Genomic DNA, 19,405 nt, shown 5'->3' with positions numbered 1-19,405 from the left:
AACATGTGGGTAGGAGGATGAAAGGAAATTTTTTCAAGATGCTTAAATGAAAATATTGAAAAATCCTTTTCTTAACGAGAAGAAAAAATTACAATACTTAAATTTAGTTTAACTGAAATGAAATGCAAAAAATGCAATAGAAAAAAAAAACATATAACTTATGATTCCTTCTTGCCGGACACTGCAGTTTCCTTCTCATCGCGTGGACGTCTTTTCTGCTGAGCATTCAATTGCCTCAAGTATGCAGCACTCTCATCATCGTTTTGTTGTTCTGTTGGGCCGGGTGAAATAATTTTCACAGCTGGTTCGGAGGCTGCCGCAAGAGAACGTTGCTGCTGACCATGTGCAGGTGGGGCATATTGTTGAGCGAAACGTCCCAATTGCGCATTGTAGTCTATAGGTTGATTGCGGTAGTCGGGATGTTCTTTGATGAATTGCTCATATGGTACTGGCACTGGCACGGGTACAGCTGTTACTGGATAGCCTGCATCGACTAAAGCTTGAAATTCGGCTTGTGTTAGTGGCTTTCCACCAGGTTGTGGTAAACGTAATTGTTTAACGTCTTCTACGGTTTTGGGTTTTATAGTGGTTTGCCGTGTGTTAATGCCCGTGCCTTGCGATACGTATATGCTGGATTGTGAGGGTGATGGATTAGGTAAGGCGTATGGGCGATAATCTGTTGGTGGTTGATTGTGTGGTGGTGCAGCATGTGTTGGTTGTGGTGTGCTTTGTGGTTTAATTGGATCTGGTTGACTTGGATAGAATTGACCGGGGGTAAGATGTGTTGGATTTTCAAAATCATATATGAGCGGTTGGGAATATTTGGGTGGTGCTGATTGTAGCTTGACCTCTTTTTGACGTGGTTTCGTTGGTGCAGCAGTTGATTGCTTGTTGCTGTATTGTTTAGCACGATATGGTTTGGACTTGACGGCATTAGGTGCGGCTTCCTGATAGTAATACTGTGAGGGTTGTGCTGGTTGTTGGTTACTGGTTTCAGTGGGATAAACAACAGGACCTAACTTTTTGGCATCTATTATTTGTTGTGGCACAGATGTGGGATAAACTGGTGTAGGTGTTTGGAAATTACTAAATTTGAATAGTGAAGGTATGAATGGTTGATTGTTGGCATCAAGTAATGAATTGGGTGTGGTGGCTATGAATGCTTTTGGTTGTACGTGTGGTCGTGGTGCGGGGCGTGTTTGTTGCAACTGTAATTGTGGTTGCGGGCGTTGATGATGAATTTGTTGTAATTGTGGTTGGGGTTGTATGTGTTGTTGATGAAGTTGCTGTTGTTGTGGTTCTATATTTGGTATTAAATGTAGTGCTGCAGCAGATGGCTTGTTAGTGGCTAATAATTTTTCTATTTCTTTTTCTAATGATGATTTTGCGAGCGGATGATTTGGCAATGCTTTGTAGTTTTGTGGATGATAGTAAGCGATTTGTGGTGGTATTTGTTGTTCCAACTCTTGTTCTGCTAATTGTGAATCAGCAATTTGTGCTTGATTTTGTGACAGTGGCAAATATTTTGGTCCACCACGATGCTGTGGCACATATTGTACATATTGTTGTGGAGTCGGTTCTTCGATGGGTGATTGACGATAGCCGTTCAAACCTTTACCAATTCTATCATTTTGATGTGTTGCTGCAGTCACGGGTTGCTGTCGTTGTTGTTGTTGCTGCTGATGCTGTTGCTGTTGTTGTTGCTGCTGTTGTTGTATGTGTTGCTGTTGTTGCTGTTCACGGAATTGTGCTTCATGATAGGCACGCGCTTGTAATTCTTCCTCAATCAATTTAAGAAATTGTTCCTCTGGTATTATTTGGTATTGTTGTTGTTGCTGCTGTTGGTGTTGCTGCTGCTGTTGTTGTTGTTGATGTTGTTGCTGTTGTAGTTGCTGCTGTTGTGGTATTGGTACTTGTGCTTGAAATGCTTGCGCGGATGGATATTGACGCAGATGTGCTTGTGGTTGTATGGCTATTGTATAACGTTGTTCGGCTTCATCGACGTTATTATTGTATTGTGACTGTGCTAGTGTGGCTGCTGTGGTTGCTATTTTTTTTGATTGTGCCGCTTGCACTTTGTCTTGCGTAGACTTTGGCTGTTGGCTTCTGTTAATATCTTGTAAGTAGGCAAAGTGCTGTATCTGTAAGAAAAAGAAAAAATAAAGCAATCAATAAGATATAATAATCAAAAATAATTATTGTACGTCAATCATGAGCCGAATTACGACATCGTTATCGCAAATCAAATATTACTTGGCCTGAAGTTTTTTGCCTATTTTTTAACCAAAAGTAATGCAATGTAATTGGTTTTTTTTTGTGCAACAGCGGAGCCTAATAAACAAAATCAAAATCGGATGTACCAGTTTCAATATCGATTTAATTGCAGACTAATAAATCGCTGAGTAAGCGTAGACTTTGGTACTTAAAGCAGGTTACTGACATGTTAATGCAATGTACGTGAGAAGTCTAAGTGTTTCCTTTACAGTAACTCGCATTATGCTATACGGTTAATTATTATGTTTGAAATATGCCAAAGCACTTCACCTCCTGTACCGCCGCATTATGCAAACAATATTTTTTTATTAAGCACAAAAGTCAAATCGTATGAGAATCGTGCAGCTGCTTGTAGATTATATAATGTATGGTGAAAAAATTAAAATAATATATTTATGCAGTTGCAGCAGATGTTGCAATTACCGTCGCGGTTTTCTTTAAAACACATTTTTTTCTTTCATGTTAAATCAAATTCACATAATCATTATGGAAATTTTAATTAAAAAAAGGTAACAAACTTTACTATAGCAATGCATTGTCGGTGGTGGCATGTAAGCGCATAAGTGACGCTGTTGGTATCCCTTATGAGAATGAGGTTCCTACCAATGCCTCTGCTAAGTTTTAAAAAAATTTATGGTTATGCAGATAACTTTCTTCCCACGTCAGCCATTGTTTTTAGTTGCTGGAATGCGTGTTTTGCAGCCGAAGAAATCACCTCGAACAAAACATTACGTTGTGGACAGCATTTTTTTTTCTAATATTTTTAAATTTGTGGAAATGTTGTAAGTTTGTTACTGGGTCGGTGTGCTATTCCATCGCCAGTTACTATAATTGATCGTGACTTACTTAGACTTTAATTGTCTGCTTGCAACTGCCGCTGCTGTTGCCGCTGCGTACAATTATTACAATATTTTTTCCCATTTCAATTGAAAATAAGTAATAATATTACTTCGTTTTGTTTGGCTTTTAATTAATTTATGGCCTTTTTTCTTTTTCTTTTTTGTTTTTAATATTTCTTTTAATTTTAGTTTTTAATCTTAAATTGTACTCAACAATTGCAGTACTTAGATTAACAAATTACTTTGATTGCGGTCAAGGTCTGTGATTTAGCGAATAATTGTTGAATTAAGATAACAGCAAATACACATTTTAATTTTCTTTTATTATTTAGTATTGTATTTATTTCAAAGTACACATATCTCTTTACAAATCTCATTATTTACCGCTTTTAATGAGCCGACCAAAAAGACTTAAGCGACAAACTTCAATTTTGTTGAGGGCGTCTCTAAGGTTAAATGCGGTTTTATGTCGAATTTTTCGGTTTTTATTACAATTTTCAAATTATGTACGTTACACATGTGGTTAACCCCAAATTAAAATATTTAAATTATGTACCAGTTAAAAACCGTATAAACCAAGACGAAACATTACTTAATATACATAAAAAATATTAAATTTGTAACAAAATCATAGTTGTCGGTCGTTCTTAAGTTTATCTTCTGCAGATAAACTGAAAACCGTATAAAATTAACTAAAAAAAAAAAAATAGATATATGCAACGTTAGGTGTTGAAGTTGGCCTTCAAAATTTTCATAGTTCTAATTCATAATATTCAAAGTCTTTAGATTTGAATCCTATCTAAATGTTTGTTATAATATTAAATCAGATTGATATAGCATCCGACAGTTATACTTCCGGTTTACAGCAAGTAGTTGAGGGAGGCCGAGTCTACCTCCCGAATCTACCCGTCTTTTCAGACGATCAAGTATCGCTCACCCATTCGGAGTATAGCTTTTGACAGCAAAGTTTCTAGCTTACAGAGCCCAAAAAAGGTTTTACGTGATTACCTGCCTTGAAGGCTCAACACCATGTTGTTCTCAACACACCTATCAACACAAAGCGCCAATAGACGCCACATTGGAATATCGAGAAATGACCACTGGTAAGAATTGAAGTTATATGTTTAGCATAACTTTCTCCTTGGTAAAGAGTGAGACCTGCTAAATTCTTCTGCTAATCTTTGGGTAACTCCATATCTACCCGTGTAAGTTTGGTTTTATCCACAATCACCACAATACTGCGAACCTCAGTTGGTCAGAACAGCCAAAGTTGCGGGCACTGATCCCGTGGTGCCAGATATACATCTCTGGTCGGGCGCCGCAAGACAAAACTTACTCACTACCATTTACACTTTAAATAGTGCCGGATGGTGCCGGGATTTTATTCACCTCTTACGGCAGGCATGTTTTACCTCGGCAATATTTCGAAAACCTTTCGCGCGAGAGTGAGGTTACTAGCTTACAGAAGAAAGCAAGTTTACGTCCCAAATTTAATCATCTTTTCAGACGAACAAATATTGCACACTTTCCGAGCATAACGGCAATGCTTCTGGTTTACAGTAGGGGTCAATGCCCAATTTCAGGCGATTTTTTAAGCGATCAAAAATCTGTCACGCATTTAAAGTTGGTTTACAAGAACAACAAAAATGTCTGGTTTAATTTTTAATAAAGAAGAAAATGGAACAACATATAGCTTAATTATTAGTTTTGATGGGAGTTTTATCTAAATATAAAACGATCAGCTCTATGTTCTTCTGAGTACGAAGAATGGCCGGAACTACAATCCGAAGACAATCATCCTTTGAGATCCAAACATCGCTTACCCTCTCCCAACACGAGGTACAATAAAAAAAATGGTAACAACAAAACTATTTAGTTCAATATTTACAAAGGGCTAGTAGGGATCTAGTTGTATGAAAGTAATATATACATCTGTTTTTAATAGGGACATTGTGTAAATGTTCAAACACAAATTTTGAAAAGAAGACATTGAAAAAGGCAGTTCCACGAGTTTCCACTACAAAAAATTGTATTAGCGTATATAGAATGAAGTTAGATCAAAATTATGACATTTTAAATTAAAAAAAAATTGAAAATGTAACTAATGGAATATTTTTTGGTACCGTTCTTGTTCCCGGAATTATTTGGGTCAGTGACTAGAATTCTGGCTAAACTACTAAGGATCTGATAATATCGAACCTACAGATATCATAAAAATATATGTACAATAAAATGTTTATAATTCTGTAATTATTGACTTATGATTATGAGAGAAGTACTATATGTTCACAAGTACATAAGCGATTAGAAGTTAAATTTGTATCCCTATTAGAGAAAATTAAACTAAAAACTACATAAACATTAATTAATTAGTGAATTATGACGTTCTTATAATCGTTGTGATACTAAATATAAATCATTACATATAATGAAGAATTTGTTTAAAAGATAAAAGGTTGTCCTATTTTCTTTATAAAAACAATGAGAACAAGTAAATTGATAACCTAAAGATAATATTCTAAGAAATCAAGAAGAAATTAGTACTGGCCAAAAATAAAGTAGCTATAACTTAGTCACATAATAGAAGCTATCGTATTTGGTAAGATTGTACTTGAATCGAAGATCATATTTTTCTAGATCTATGCTAAAATATTAAAGAGTTTAAGTACATGTAGACATAGTATTATAGATATATTTTTCAGCTTAATGGAATTTGGGACATGAATCCAAGTTGTGTATAAAACTACGGATGTTACGAATGCCACAACTTGGCAACGGATTTTAGTGACTTTCAATATTCTAAGCATTTTTATTCACCAAACTAAATGCGAATGTAGCTTCTTCAGATATCGGGTTTAGATTATAATTAACGACTTTCTTAATTGGTTACACATATTAAAAAAACACTACACATGCAATCTGGCACCAACTAGAATATAGCATTTTTTATTGATTGCTCAACAACGATCAATAAAAAGTTGTTGTGGAAGGCACGTAGCCAAGGTAGAGGGGTGGTCTGGAGGGGCTTCATCGTCGAATTGTGATGTTCGGAAATCATAATCATAATAATGATGTGATATCACTAGGTAAAATTGGAGACAGCAAGCAAAGCGTCGGGCTGGATGACAAGATTAATGGGTACTGCGAAATACGATATGCACTTGTATAGGCCAATTAAGTAAGTACAAAATTAAAGTTTAACAATATTCTTTGTTTAAAATAAAAATACATTATTTTTATGTATTTTGTTCACTAAACCCTGATCAATTTTATAAATCAGAAATTATATTTTATAAAGGGTTCTAAACTATTTAGATAAATAGTGATAAGAATAAGATAAGATAGTGACATCTACTTATATAATATGGGCCTGATAAGTCGCAGTTTCGATTAAGTTCGAGTATTATAAAATGTCCAATTTCTTATTTCTACAATGGATTTTTTCTATTGAGTTGCAAAAACAAAACACAAGAATAAATCAGTAGAATTCTATTTCAAGGGCACTATTAAGTACTTCCATCAGTTTTATTTCACATCCTGTCCTCAATCTTTTCCCAATATTAACTCACTTCTTAAACTTTCTGTATATACCAGTTCTATTGCTTTTTAAATTGGATTAATCCCTATCAAACACTTCCTATGACCCTATCCAACGCATCATAAAAAAGAATGATAACGTTAGGTACTTATTAGCTGGAGAGTATCTCATTGTTTTGTCAGCGATTTGTTTCGTAAAGCAATTATGGTTTATTACATCAACATGATGGTTAAACGAGGGTTTAATCCTTGTAACGTCCTACTAAGATCATATGGTATCACGCCGAGCGAATTTAGTATGTCAACTGCTAATTAAGGAAGGAGTCAACCACATTTGTTATATTTATTTACCGGATAACTATAAAGACAACACTAGTTTCAAAATTATTTTCAAAAAATCTTTAGAATGGTTTTTTTTAATGAGGACTCAAAAGGATCAAAAGCCTAAGTTAATGCTAAAAATATGTCCTCAATTCCGGGCGGAAAGTCTCTCCTGGAACTACTATAAAGTATTACGTCAGAAGTTTTATAATAGACTTGTGTGTGTCTTAACAGATTTGAGAAGATTGCATCAATTTTTTAACTCAACTGAAGTCAAAGTACTTTATCTAAGGGACTGGCATTGTTATTTGATTTTTGACGTGTTTTTTTTTTGCAATTCTCATTTGCAATACAGAACAAGAACAAGATTTAATTTAATTTTAAAAAAAGAAAAAAAAATTTTGAATAAAAATAAATTAAAAAATTTAAATAAATTCAACATTGAGACTAAAGTAATTAAATCATAAAATTAGAAGTATTAGGTGTGGTATGTTAGCTTCTACAGTACATGACGAATTTGATTACACGAGAAGACAAGCTGAATACAAAGTCGTATCCAAGAGGGGCTTATGAGATGGTGATTTTCCAAAGAGTATGCCCGACATATATATTCCCCTCAAATGTGATAATTGGATGGGTGGAAAGGGTATGTGTCGGCAGTTCTGTTGCAATTGAAAATTTTATTTTTTTTAAATAAGGAGCAGTTGCCGGATTACGCCCATGACTGCATCTTGGTTACAAAAAATAAGAGATTAATAATATAGTTTTGTAAATTGTAAAAATATTGATGAATTGAGTCATTCAAAATATTCATTTAAGCTGGCGTTCAAAATAATTTCAACAATACGTGTCAAATTTGGATTTGGGATGGTTTTTTTCTGGAGATATATTAGCATAGCAAGATTTTTACAAGAGAGATGATATTTTTTTAAATATTTTATTTAAGTAAGTATTTCACTAGTTGCATAAAACATTAAACCAAAAATATTTAAAATTTATTTGAGTCAAGCAATACGAATCTCAAATCTCATAAACATTCCGTGAAACGCTATAAAACTGCAAATTTTGAGGTTTGTAACGAATTAGAATTTGAGGCACAACAATGTGTCATTTGCTGAGATCTTCTGAACAAAAATAAAAAAAAAATGGTTGTATTTAAACACTAAACAAGTCACGATGTCGACCTCGTGAACAAATTATACAAGTATCAAAAATAAAGTGCAAGATTTTAAACTGCACTAAATGCAGCAGCTTTCTGCCGCTGAGATGTGGCTGCATCTGAGTTTCAGCTGCGCATAAACTACGACGAAGATTCGGTGAATGTAATTTACTTAATTTTAAGCAGAAATTTACTTAAATTTGCAGTTTGTGACTTGTGATTTGTGATTTCTTACTGCAACGATAGTAAAAAATATTTCAAGCTTAAAGTGAATCATTAACCTTTTTTATGTTGTCGTCGTTGGCGTTGCAAAGCAGCCTGAGTGACTTACCTCTTGACTCTGTTCCAGTAGTTGAGTGCTGTGTGGTCGTATTGTCACCGGATAATTGCGCAACTGTGACTGCTGTGCTGCAATTGGCCTTATTATGAATTGACTGGGCTTTGGTCCATAAATCGTTTCTTGTGGATTTTCTGGATCATCAATATTTGCTTCCAAACGATGATTTGGGTACACTGCAGTTTCTTTTGCACCAATTTGTCTTTTGTCTTTGGATATTGTCTCTGTTGGTTCAACTGCTTTTGGTGATGACGCCTTAAGGGTAGTAGATTTATCTTCTACGCTTTTTGTAGTAGATTTTGTATCATCACTGCTTTCTTTTGCATTGGTATTTAGTAGACCTAAAATGATAATAAAATATTACAAAAAAGTGAAATATAAGATTATAAATTAATATAATTATATTATATTTTAAGATTTATTATAAATTATAAGAAAAAATAATTGTGAAACCGACACAAAACTTTATTATAGAGATTATTAACAATGGCAGAAATGCAGGAACTGATTCTTAGACCAAGTATAGTATGGATGGATACAGACTATCAAAGAAAAATCACCAAAAAAAAAGCTCTACCTTTGACTTCCAGCTAAGTAATTGTATGAAAAATAGTGAACTATTCAGTAGGATAGAAACTATCAAAACTCTATCCAAATAAATTATATCTTTGGTCAGCAGTCAAGCCAAAGAAATAGTATGAAAGGTAGTGAACTATTCAATGAAATATAGACTATTAAACGAAATTTTATCTTAAAAAAAATTCTCCCTTTAACCTGCAGTCAAGCCAGTCAAGAAATCGTATGGAAGGTAGTGAAGCATTCTATGGTTACTGATATACAGATTATCAAAACTACCCAAAAGAAAACTCTACCTTTGACCTGCAATCAAGCCTGCCAACAAAACGTATGAAAGGTAATGAACCATTCAGTGATTATTGAGGGAGAGCCTATCAAATCTCTACCAAAAATAAAAACTATACCTTTGGTCAGCAGTCGAGTCAAAGAAATCGTATAAAAGAATGTTAACCGAGGTACAGACTGTCAAATAAAATTGTGGTTTATTGAAATGGTTTCATAGTTCCAATAAATAAAATAGTATTATATGAAAGGAGTCATTAATCCATTAAATATTCTTTGTTGCTAAACATACATTTATATATAAAATAAATCGGATTTTTGCTGCTTTAAAGTCGATTCTTTTTCGACAATTATCGAACGTTTTTGTAAAAAATGTGTATATGAAAATCATTGTAAAATTTTTTTGTTTTTTTTACTTAGACACTACGTGTCCGTTGTGAAACTACTACTTAACATGAGACCTTAATTGTTTTATATATAAATAGGAGTTTTTAAGTTAAGTGCTAGGCATCTCAGTGAAGAAGAGCCAGCGACTTGCTTGTTTAAACAGTTTGTCCTGGTTTTAGCTATAGCCTGGAAGTTGCAGAAGAAGAGTTCCATTGTTGCTTCTCTCTCTTTATATCCACAATTTCTAATACTCATAAGAGGTAAGGTAACTCCTAGCCTAAAACTCAGTGATCGGTTATACATGCAACGATCTTAGAGATGGTTTCTGTTAGTAGACTGAGTAGTAGATCCCTTGAAATATTCTTATCAAGTATCAGTCACATTAGCCTCGACATATCACAAGTGTCCTATATTTGTTAATCTTTTAAACTCTCATCTTGCAAGTTTTTTTTACGAAGAAAATTTCATTTATCACGCAATGCTTATCTCTTATTTTTTTCTAGGACTGATCCTAAATTTGAGCGGGTTCTCAACTGGTGAGCGTGAATGGCTGCTCTTCTGTCTAAATAAAGTGTAGAACTTTAGTACTCAGTAATTGGAATTCGCTTGTTAATTTCTATGGTGCATAAAATATCTACTCTCTGCAATAGAAATTTTTGTTGTCTACGGCTTTAGAGCACTTTCCAAAATATTGTCTGGGTTGACATTGATATAATCTTAATATCAAGATTCGTATACATTCGCATACAACAGAAAGTGTTCAGTTTCCAACTCCTATGTTATGAAATGTGTTGATGAATTTCATGTTCCTCACATATCAGGAAAAAAAAAGCAGGTAGTTTTATATCCAACCATAAGCCCGCTTCTAGACTGGAGATGTTGTAGTGTGAATTAAATATTTTGGAGACTGGAGATGTTGTAGTGTGAATTAAATATTTTGGAGACTGGAGATGTTGTAGTGTGAATTAAATATTTTGGCATTCAGATGCTTAAGGATGAATCTTCTAGACTGGAGATGTTGTAGTGTGAATTAAACATTTTGGCATTCAGATGCTTAAAGATGAATCTTAAACAAGAGAGGCCTGGGCAATACCACAACGTACAGGAGTCTAAATAGGGCTTGTCCGACCTGGCTCCACGACTTTTTATAGTTCAGTCTCATTAGTGAACAGTTATTTCTTTGTTGTAAGTTTGTATAACGATAAACACAATATTAAATACTAGAAAATATATAATTACCAGGATATTTTGAATATTTATGAAAATAGGAAATGCAACAATATTTATAAGATATTTTAAAACAATATAAATCTTGTCGTTAATAATTATAGTGTTTGAATAACACTGAAGCGAAGCACTAATTAATGACTTGTGAAGTACTGCTAATTAATGACTTGTTCACTAATTTAATTGTTAAGTATGATTTAATAATTTAGAAATAATAAAAAGTTAAAACAAAGACCACACGATTTTCAAAGCCCGTAGCTATGACGTAATATTAAAAATAAAAATTTAATTCCATAGGAATTAAGTTAAGGAAATCAGCTACAATTTATATAAATAAAATATAACTAGAAATATAGAGGAAATGTGTAAAGATGCCTATATAATCTAAAAAAAATTTAGAAATGATTCCCGGAGGTTATTGGCGAAATGCCTTTAGCATTGACAATAAAATATAATAACGCAATCGATTTATGATAAAAAATAAAAGTTATAAAAAGAAACACAGGTAGTTAGAAATATGGAATCAATAAAAATAAAAATAAAAATTATATAATATTATTTATATATTTTCAATAAAAACATATTTCATTCGCATAAGTGAAGTGATTTTGATAGTAATTTATTGACAATATTTTTTAACAAGATAAACTATTGTATATAAAATTGAAAAAATTATGTAATATATATACCATAATAAAAAACTTGAATTAAATTATTTTTATTATCATTATTATTATTTTAAATTAAAAATGATTTTTATAATGATTTTTGTCGAGATTGTGGCACTGAGGATGAGGAGGAGACCGTGGTTCATCTCATGTGTCAGTGCCCTTCTTTAGCTAGCAAAAGATTAAAGATCTTCGGATTCTCCTTTCTCATCGATCTGAGCTGTGAGCCTGTAATGTTGGGGACCTGGCCAAGTTTATAGAACTATTTGGAAACAAGGCTGCCACTCCAACCTACCTACCTTATAAATGTTTCAAATATTTCTTAGTTTATTATATTGTCTATATTATTTTTTGCTCATCGGCCCAGAGATCTATTGTGTCACCTTCATAGATTCAGAGAATTTCTCTAAATTCCTATCTCCAATTTGCTATCTCTCTAAGTTATATTGAATCTACTTTGATATAAATAAAAGGCTTTGCTTAACGTTATTGATTTTGAGTCGCCAGATTTTATGTCTCAAAGTTAAATGCTTTAACTCAGTAATATTATTTATGCTTCTTTTCTGAGATTGTAGAAAGGAATTGATTTTATTCATAGTTAATCCTTTTTAGGTTGTTTTTTTCCAACCCATCAAATTTTCCAATAACTTTCCAACTTTGCAATAAAGGATTATATTTGAAAGTTGGTTCTGATATTTTACGTGTTGATTTTTTTAACAAATGTCGAATTTATCCAAGTTTTCGGTTGCGGTTATCCATGTATACGAACCTTAAATTTGTCTTGAAACACAATTTTCGATTTGTAGTTCTGTTCGGCAAGTATGTGCGATTGAAGCGATTGAAAAATATCCAAGGACGGAAAGCACTCATGGTTAAAAACTTTTATTTTCGTGTTTAGAGTGCACCCACTGGGAGACCATATTTTACCAACTGTTATATGTTCAGCCGAGTTTGACGCACTCATTCTCTTGCTATAAAGCCTATTAATTTCATTTTAGTTACATTGCAATTCTCAGTTTTAAAAGGTTATAGTTCGTTGTTAGAACAACTATACTTAATCTTGAGCTGTATTTATATTATTAAAGATCAGGTATAGGGAGAATCGTTTTCGTCTGGTGTACTAGGAAGATTTTTCTGGACTCAGACAAGCACTGGTCAAACCATACTCCTACAAAAACATTTTCAAATGCTGATGAGGTGATTTAAGATTGCTAACGGGTTTCATTATGGCCAGAAATAACAACTACAAAAACTTCAATTATCTGGTAATCCGGAATGCAGATTATGCCTCGAAGATGAGGACACAACTAAGCATATTCTTTGTAATTATCGAGCTATAACAACGCACAGAAAAAACTTGTTTCATGTGGAACTCCTGTTACCAATACAGATTAAGTGCTGGTTTTCAGATTTAGTTCTGGACTTTGTTCGCAAAGCTTTAAAGGGCTTTGTGCAATTATAGTTAATTTGATACAATAGGACTGTTTTGGTCACAGTATCAGCTGTTGGGCGAATTTATACCATTATTTAAAAAAAAAAACAATATCGCATATGGAAGAAGTAAAATATTTTAAGGATTGATATTTGCTCTATTGATTTTGTCGCTAAAATATCAATAGGATATTGTTTTAAATATAAAATAGTAATAATTTGTTTTTATTAACCAAATAATTACTAGGGCAGATTACAGATTGCAAAGCTTGGCTCAATTAAATATCTCAGTACAAAGTTGAATAATAGATAAGATATGATTAAAGTATATTATACAAATATTTATTTTTTAAGCAAAGATTTAAAAGGATCTTATATTTAAAACCTATTTAAATAAATAAAATTATATAAAAGAAATTATAGAAAAACTTATATAAACAACAAAAACCAAGTTTTTAGTATTATTTACTTTTAATTTAAATCACCCATTGCCAACGTCCCCATTATAAAGTAAACTTATTGAAATAAAATAAAGCTATGTACATATATAAATATTTATAAATTTAATTCCCTTTGATATAATCCAAAAATAAAAGCATGAAATTCTAAGAATGATATGGCTTAGTGACTGAGTACTTGACTCCAAAACGTGAAGCCGCAGGTTTGAATGCAAACGAACGAATTGTTTTCATATAATTTGATTATTATTATAATTTAAAGTTTACTATGAAACAAAATAACTTTTTCAATTCCTTTTACAATATAATACTTAATTCAAAGATAGTGCTTAAACAATGTATAAGTGCAAAATTTTATAATTTTATTCCAATATTATATTAAATTCAGCGTATGCTATGTGTATTTTATGATTCCTTATTTGATATTTTTATTGTAAAATTAAATTGAACTAACTGAGAATTATATTTCATTAAACTGTTATTCTGTGTATTTATAACATAAATGGGATTATATGTAATCTTGATATAATAGAATTTTTTTCCTTAAAAATTATTCGTTGCCAAGAATTTAATCTTGGATGTAACAGTGAAGATCATTCTGGGCGGTCAAAAGCTAGCATTACTCAAGAAAACAACGAATATGTATATCAGATGGTATTGGTTGAATGTTGCATAAAAATTAGAGAACTTGGTCAGGGTGTAGATATTTTACTTGATCATATTAGCAATATTTTGCAATTTTATATTTCTTTCTTTATTAGGTAATAGTTTTTGTTGCTTTTATTTTTGTTTGCAATTATTAGGGCTGTCCAGACCAGATAAGATTGCGGCCCAATTCAAATCACTAATAGGTTGGAGGGTCGCAGCAATGAATAGATAAGTTCATAATTTCGCTGGAGTGAAATGAAAATATTAAATTTACATTTATTAAATCTTGATTAATTTATCTTTTACAATTCTCTCAATATCAACATTATTAACATTAGTTGTGGTCTTACAAAAAATATCTTATTTTAAATGTAGTGATTTACGATACCGGATTTTTGAATAAGTTGTAAAAAAAATCTATACTAAACTCTTTATCAATTAAGTAAATTAACGTGAAGTGTAATTAATTATTTAAAACATTTTAATTAATTTATTTGGGATGCCATAAAATTAAAATAATGTGATATTACCAAAATATAATAAAGAAAAACTTAACTAATTGTCGTAAATTAAAAAAATATTATTAAATAATATATGTAAATTTATAATTTATAATATATATAATTTATAATATATATTAATTTTTTTAATATATAATTATTATATATATAATTTATACTATATATATAATTTATAATATATATAATTTAATAATATATATATTTATTATATATATAATTTGAATATATATAATTTATATAATTATTATTATTAGGGGATGTGGCACTGTAATTTATATAATAATATTGTATAAATATTAGATGCGGGCCACATGCTGCTTGGACAGCCCTGGTATAGATCAAGGATTATTATTAAAACGGACAGCCCTAGTATAGATCAAGGATTATTATTAAAATAGATTATTATTTTGATTTATTAGATATATTAAATACTTGAATTCTAATTTATGTAGGGTTGATTATGTTTTCCTTAATATATCAGATAAAAGTTGCTGTCAAATTTACTTTTTCCTATAATTGAAAGATATTTCCTCATACCTATATAGTTTTAGTACAGTGCAAGAATTACTATTCATAAAGGTTTGATTATATATTTTCTTTATTTCCTGGGTAAGAGATTTAATTACTATTACTTTATGTTGTATTGGTCAAAAATTATTCATCGTACGAGGTTGGCTAAATTTTTTATCTTTAAGATAAAACTTCTAGCCTTTTTAGTTTTCCTGACATAATTCAAGGATTACTATTCATACTGGAGTGAGTATATATTTTTCGATTTACCAGACAAAGGCTTTAGATTTTTTTTCTTTTGCTAATATAACTTAAGAATTAGCTTTTGTACAGCTTTGTTTTTTTTATATAACTTAAGGATTATACTTCATACAGTGTTAACTATCTGTTTTGATTTTTGCAGTTAAAACTTTAAACATTTTTACTTTACATATTATAATTCAATGATTATCATTCATACAGAATTAATTATATATTTTTCTTTATATATCAGAAAAAAATTGTAGTCACTTTTACATTTTTTAATATAGCTCAAGGATTACTATTCATACAGGTTCCATTATATATTTTCTAATTTAGCAGATAATATTTAAGTTAATATTTTATTTTGCTTTTGTTTTAGTATTTAGTATATTAAAAAAAAAGAAACACTCTTGCAGAGCGTGATTTGCTGCTTTGTGATTTATTAGATAACTAGATAATTGATCTATGTAATATCTTTGAAATATACAAAAAAATGTTATCTGTTAAAATTGAAAATATATTATGAAACCTGTATGAATGATTATCCTTGAATCAGCTATTATATGCCAGACTTTTCAGGACAATTATGTCAAATTATATAGTCATGCTGACACACTGAAAATATACTGTCTGTCTGTTTAAATTTTGTCCCTTTTAATAATAATTTATATAAATTTTATAATTATTAGAAAATATTTAAATAATATTTAATATTTAAATAATAAAATTTAATAATTAAACATTAATTTAATAAATTATTTATAACTCATAAACATAAATTTATTATTATGTTGAGGTTAGTTGAGTCAGTGTACTTGAGCACTTTTACTCTCTATTAACTGCAAGGTTTCTTCATAACCCCTTTCTACGCTTTAATTCGATTATTGTTTATCAATTCATCAGGCTAAGCAGTAACTAAACTCAGATCACTGAGAATGTCATTCGTTCTAATGTACCATGGTACATTGAAAAGTCTTCTCAGAGCCTGGCTTTGCGCTATTTCTAGCTGGCGAACAGTAGTGTTTGAGGCCTTAATCATAAATTTTATAAATTTTTTAAAAAAATATATTGTCTCAAATCAAGTCTTCAGTCCACCATATAACAAAGGCATTTCATAATGTATTTCTGTATTGTTTTTGCTGTTACACAAGTTAATTAGATAAGGAAAATCCTTGAAAGTTTGAATTTTTAAGTTGTATTTTTATCAACTTTTACATATATTTTATTAATTATTTAATTTATTCTTAAATTGCACTTACCAATTACAAAGCAAAGTACAAATAGTTTAAGTTTCATTTTGTTTGTTTTAGTTTAATCCACAAGTAAAAGGAAGAAAAGGACTAGCGAAGTAAAATGCTGCAATACAGCACAAAAATGATGTGCAATGGTTAATTTCACTATTTTGGTAAAAATCGTTTAATTTCTTTTTTCACAAATTACCAACAAACGTTTTCATAATTTAATTTATGTTTGAATCCCAAAATTATAGGGCAAAACGATTTTTTTATTGCACAATTGTGATGTCTTAAGATGGATTTCGATAGCGAAAATTTCCAAAAATTCACGACGATTTTCGCAATTTGAATTTAACCGTTTTGGCTTTCACAGATGATTTTGTTTTTTTTTTTTGTTTTCTTTGAGTTCAGTTATTAATAAAAGTCATGATTTTCTTTTTTTTTGTACTGACCGAGATACTTAATATAAATTGTTTAATTTATTTTTTTTTATTTTAATTTCAGTCTCTTACGACTTTAACGTTCATTTGTCTATAACGATGTGCACCAATTGCTTGCCGTTTGCAATGCAAAGTATCTGAATGTCGTGGAGTTAATAATGCGCGAGTTATGCCGAGTAAGACTTCAGCTTTGTTGCACGTTCGAGTAGCGAATCTTTTGATTTCAGTTGCGGCACTGGCATTTATAAAAAATTTTTTGTTTGGCTTCCAAAAAACCAACGCTGACGCCTAACGCTGCGCCAAAACAAAGTGCACTGCGCCGACTCTAGCCGTTGGTGGCACTTTTTTCTCGCCGTTGAAGCTTTGTCTTAGGAGCTCTGAGCGTTGTTGTCGTTGGCGTTAAGTTAGGTTCATCTCATAGCAGTCAGATAGCAGTCTGAATAGTGAAGATACAAAGCTGGGTTTTCGACGTTTCGTGCTACTATCTTCGGGAAAGAGAAAGGCCATCTATGTCAGTTCAATGCGACTGCGCATGGGGTAGCTGGTGCTTGTAAGTCTGCAGTTTCCAGTTTGCAGCGCAGCTGGCGTCAAAAGGTATTGCCTCGTCAATCTGTGACAATAATGAATTTCATTTGTGCTGCTTTAAATAAAGTTTTTATTGTTTACATTTTTTTTTTGTAAGGAAATACCATATTTAGTTAATGCTTATGTTTTTTTAATATCTTTTGTTTTAAGTTTTATTTTTGCAATGCTTTTTTATAGATTTTTCTAAACGATATTCATCGTGTAAGTGTTGTGATGAAAACGAATTTGCTTATATTTGGAATTTTTTCATGGCACTTAATAAAGACATTAATTTTATGGTTGCAGATTAAAAGTAATTTAGTATTAATTACAAGTATCATCTATTCATACATTATTATTTTTATTACACATTATTTCTTAAGCATGACTTTTAATTTTTATTGGATATTTATTTTACACAATAATATATCAATTATTTCGATATAAATGGTTATCTATTTTGTGGTCCTGATGTAGTAGATATATGGTCCTGATGTCAAATAAAAATCTAATGTTTAGTTTATATTTATCAGTTTATTATATATATTATTTAACAACTGTTAACGCGTTAAAATTGTTAAAATTTATTACAAAAGCTATGCGCCTATAGTCGTTATATTTCGTACATTATTAGGAGGTAATGGTCAACAAAATCCTTTATCTGAACGCACTATAAGCAAAACTGTGAAGAAATTTCGAGAAGAAAATTGCAAGGAATTTTGAATAAACGGAATCTGTTAAAAAAATGCTAACACAATTAACATACTAAGTAGTATATTATATTTGTTATAAAGATTTAGGTGAAGTATTACCTATTCTCTCTCTCAAGTGACTATATATTTTTTGTGTGAAATTATTCTTTATTGATTCAAATTACAAAAAATTGTAGAAATAATCAAATTTCAGAATCCATTCACTCTAGTTCGATGGCCTTCAAACGATTAAAAAATCCGTTGGATGTTTCACGAATGTGATTTTCCAGTATTTTGGCCCATTCCTTAACAATGGCTTTCTTCAGCGCATCCATACTGGCATTTTATTAGTCCTCAACTTGTGCTCCAAAATGGCTCAGATGGAATATTCCATCGGATTTGCATCTGGTGAATTTGAAAACCATTATGTGAAGCATAACTTTTTAACCATTCTTAGTTCATATGAGCTTTATGAGACGGTGCCGAGTCTTGTTGGAGCGTCCATGGTCTACAGCCGAAATCTTTGCGAGCCCACGGCTCTAAAGCAACTTTCAAAATATTTTTCCGATAAAAAATCGCATTGACTTTGACACTAGGCTCTATGAAAACGATTGAAAAGCATCAATACTTAATATGAAAAATTACTTCGGGTGGCCATTCGTAGTCTCAAATCACGATCATTTTGAGAATTTATGAACTGCTCTATTGGGAAGTTATTCGTACTGAACACAGTAATCGAATCTGGAACAAACTGATTGCTATTAATAAACAAATAACTTATTTTATTTCAAATAATCAGTATTATTACAGAAAATATGGTACATATAGTCATATGTCATATATCATACATGGTCATATATCATATGTGGTCTTATATAATATATAGTCTTATAGCATATATAGTCATATATCATATATAGTCATATTTCATATATAATCATACATTATATGTAGCCATAAATCATATACAGTAATATATATATATAACATATATAAACTATGACTATCGCTATAGTCATAAACTATGGCTTTAATTATTCGTATCCTATGTTGTAT

At 31.1% G+C, this 19,405-nt stretch overlaps 1 protein-coding gene across 1 annotated transcript; it reads right to left on the bottom strand.

Moving 5' to 3' along the window:
* Positions 1–117: 117 nt before the first annotated feature.
* On the bottom strand, positions 118–17,306 carry LOC119666201 (transcription factor SPT20 homolog). The gene is made up of 3 exons (XM_038075485.1): positions 16,678–17,306; positions 8,462–8,808; positions 118–2,141 (listed from the first exon to the last, which is right to left on the bottom strand). The coding sequence occupies exons 1-3, from the start codon at positions 16,712–16,714 to the stop codon at positions 159–161; spliced, it is 2,367 nt and encodes a 788-aa protein (XP_037931413.1). The 5' UTR covers positions 16,715–17,306; the 3' UTR covers positions 118–158.
* Between the last annotated feature and the right edge of the window lie 2,099 nt (positions 17,307–19,405).

This window comes from Teleopsis dalmanni, chromosome 1, assembly GCF_002237135.1.
Source record: "Teleopsis dalmanni isolate 2A chromosome 1, ASM223713v2, whole genome shotgun sequence".
In the NCBI taxonomy this organism is placed as follows: domain Eukaryota; kingdom Metazoa; phylum Arthropoda; class Insecta; order Diptera; family Diopsidae; genus Teleopsis; species Teleopsis dalmanni.
Note: the sequence above shows the minus strand (reverse complement) of the source record. Positions and strands in the feature narration are given on the sequence as shown.

Coding starts and splice junctions, on each gene's coding strand:
- LOC119666201 (XM_038075485.1), bottom strand. CDS start 16,714: ATGAAACTTAAACTATTTGTACTTTGCTTTGTAATTG. Junction 8,809..16,677: donor TGTACTTTGCTTTGTAATTG/GTAAGTGCAATT, acceptor TTATCATTTTAG/GTCTACTAAATACCAATGCA. Junction 2,142..8,461: donor TACTGGAACAGAGTCAAGAG/GTAAGTCACTCA, acceptor TTTTTCTTACAG/ATACAGCACTTTGCCTACTT.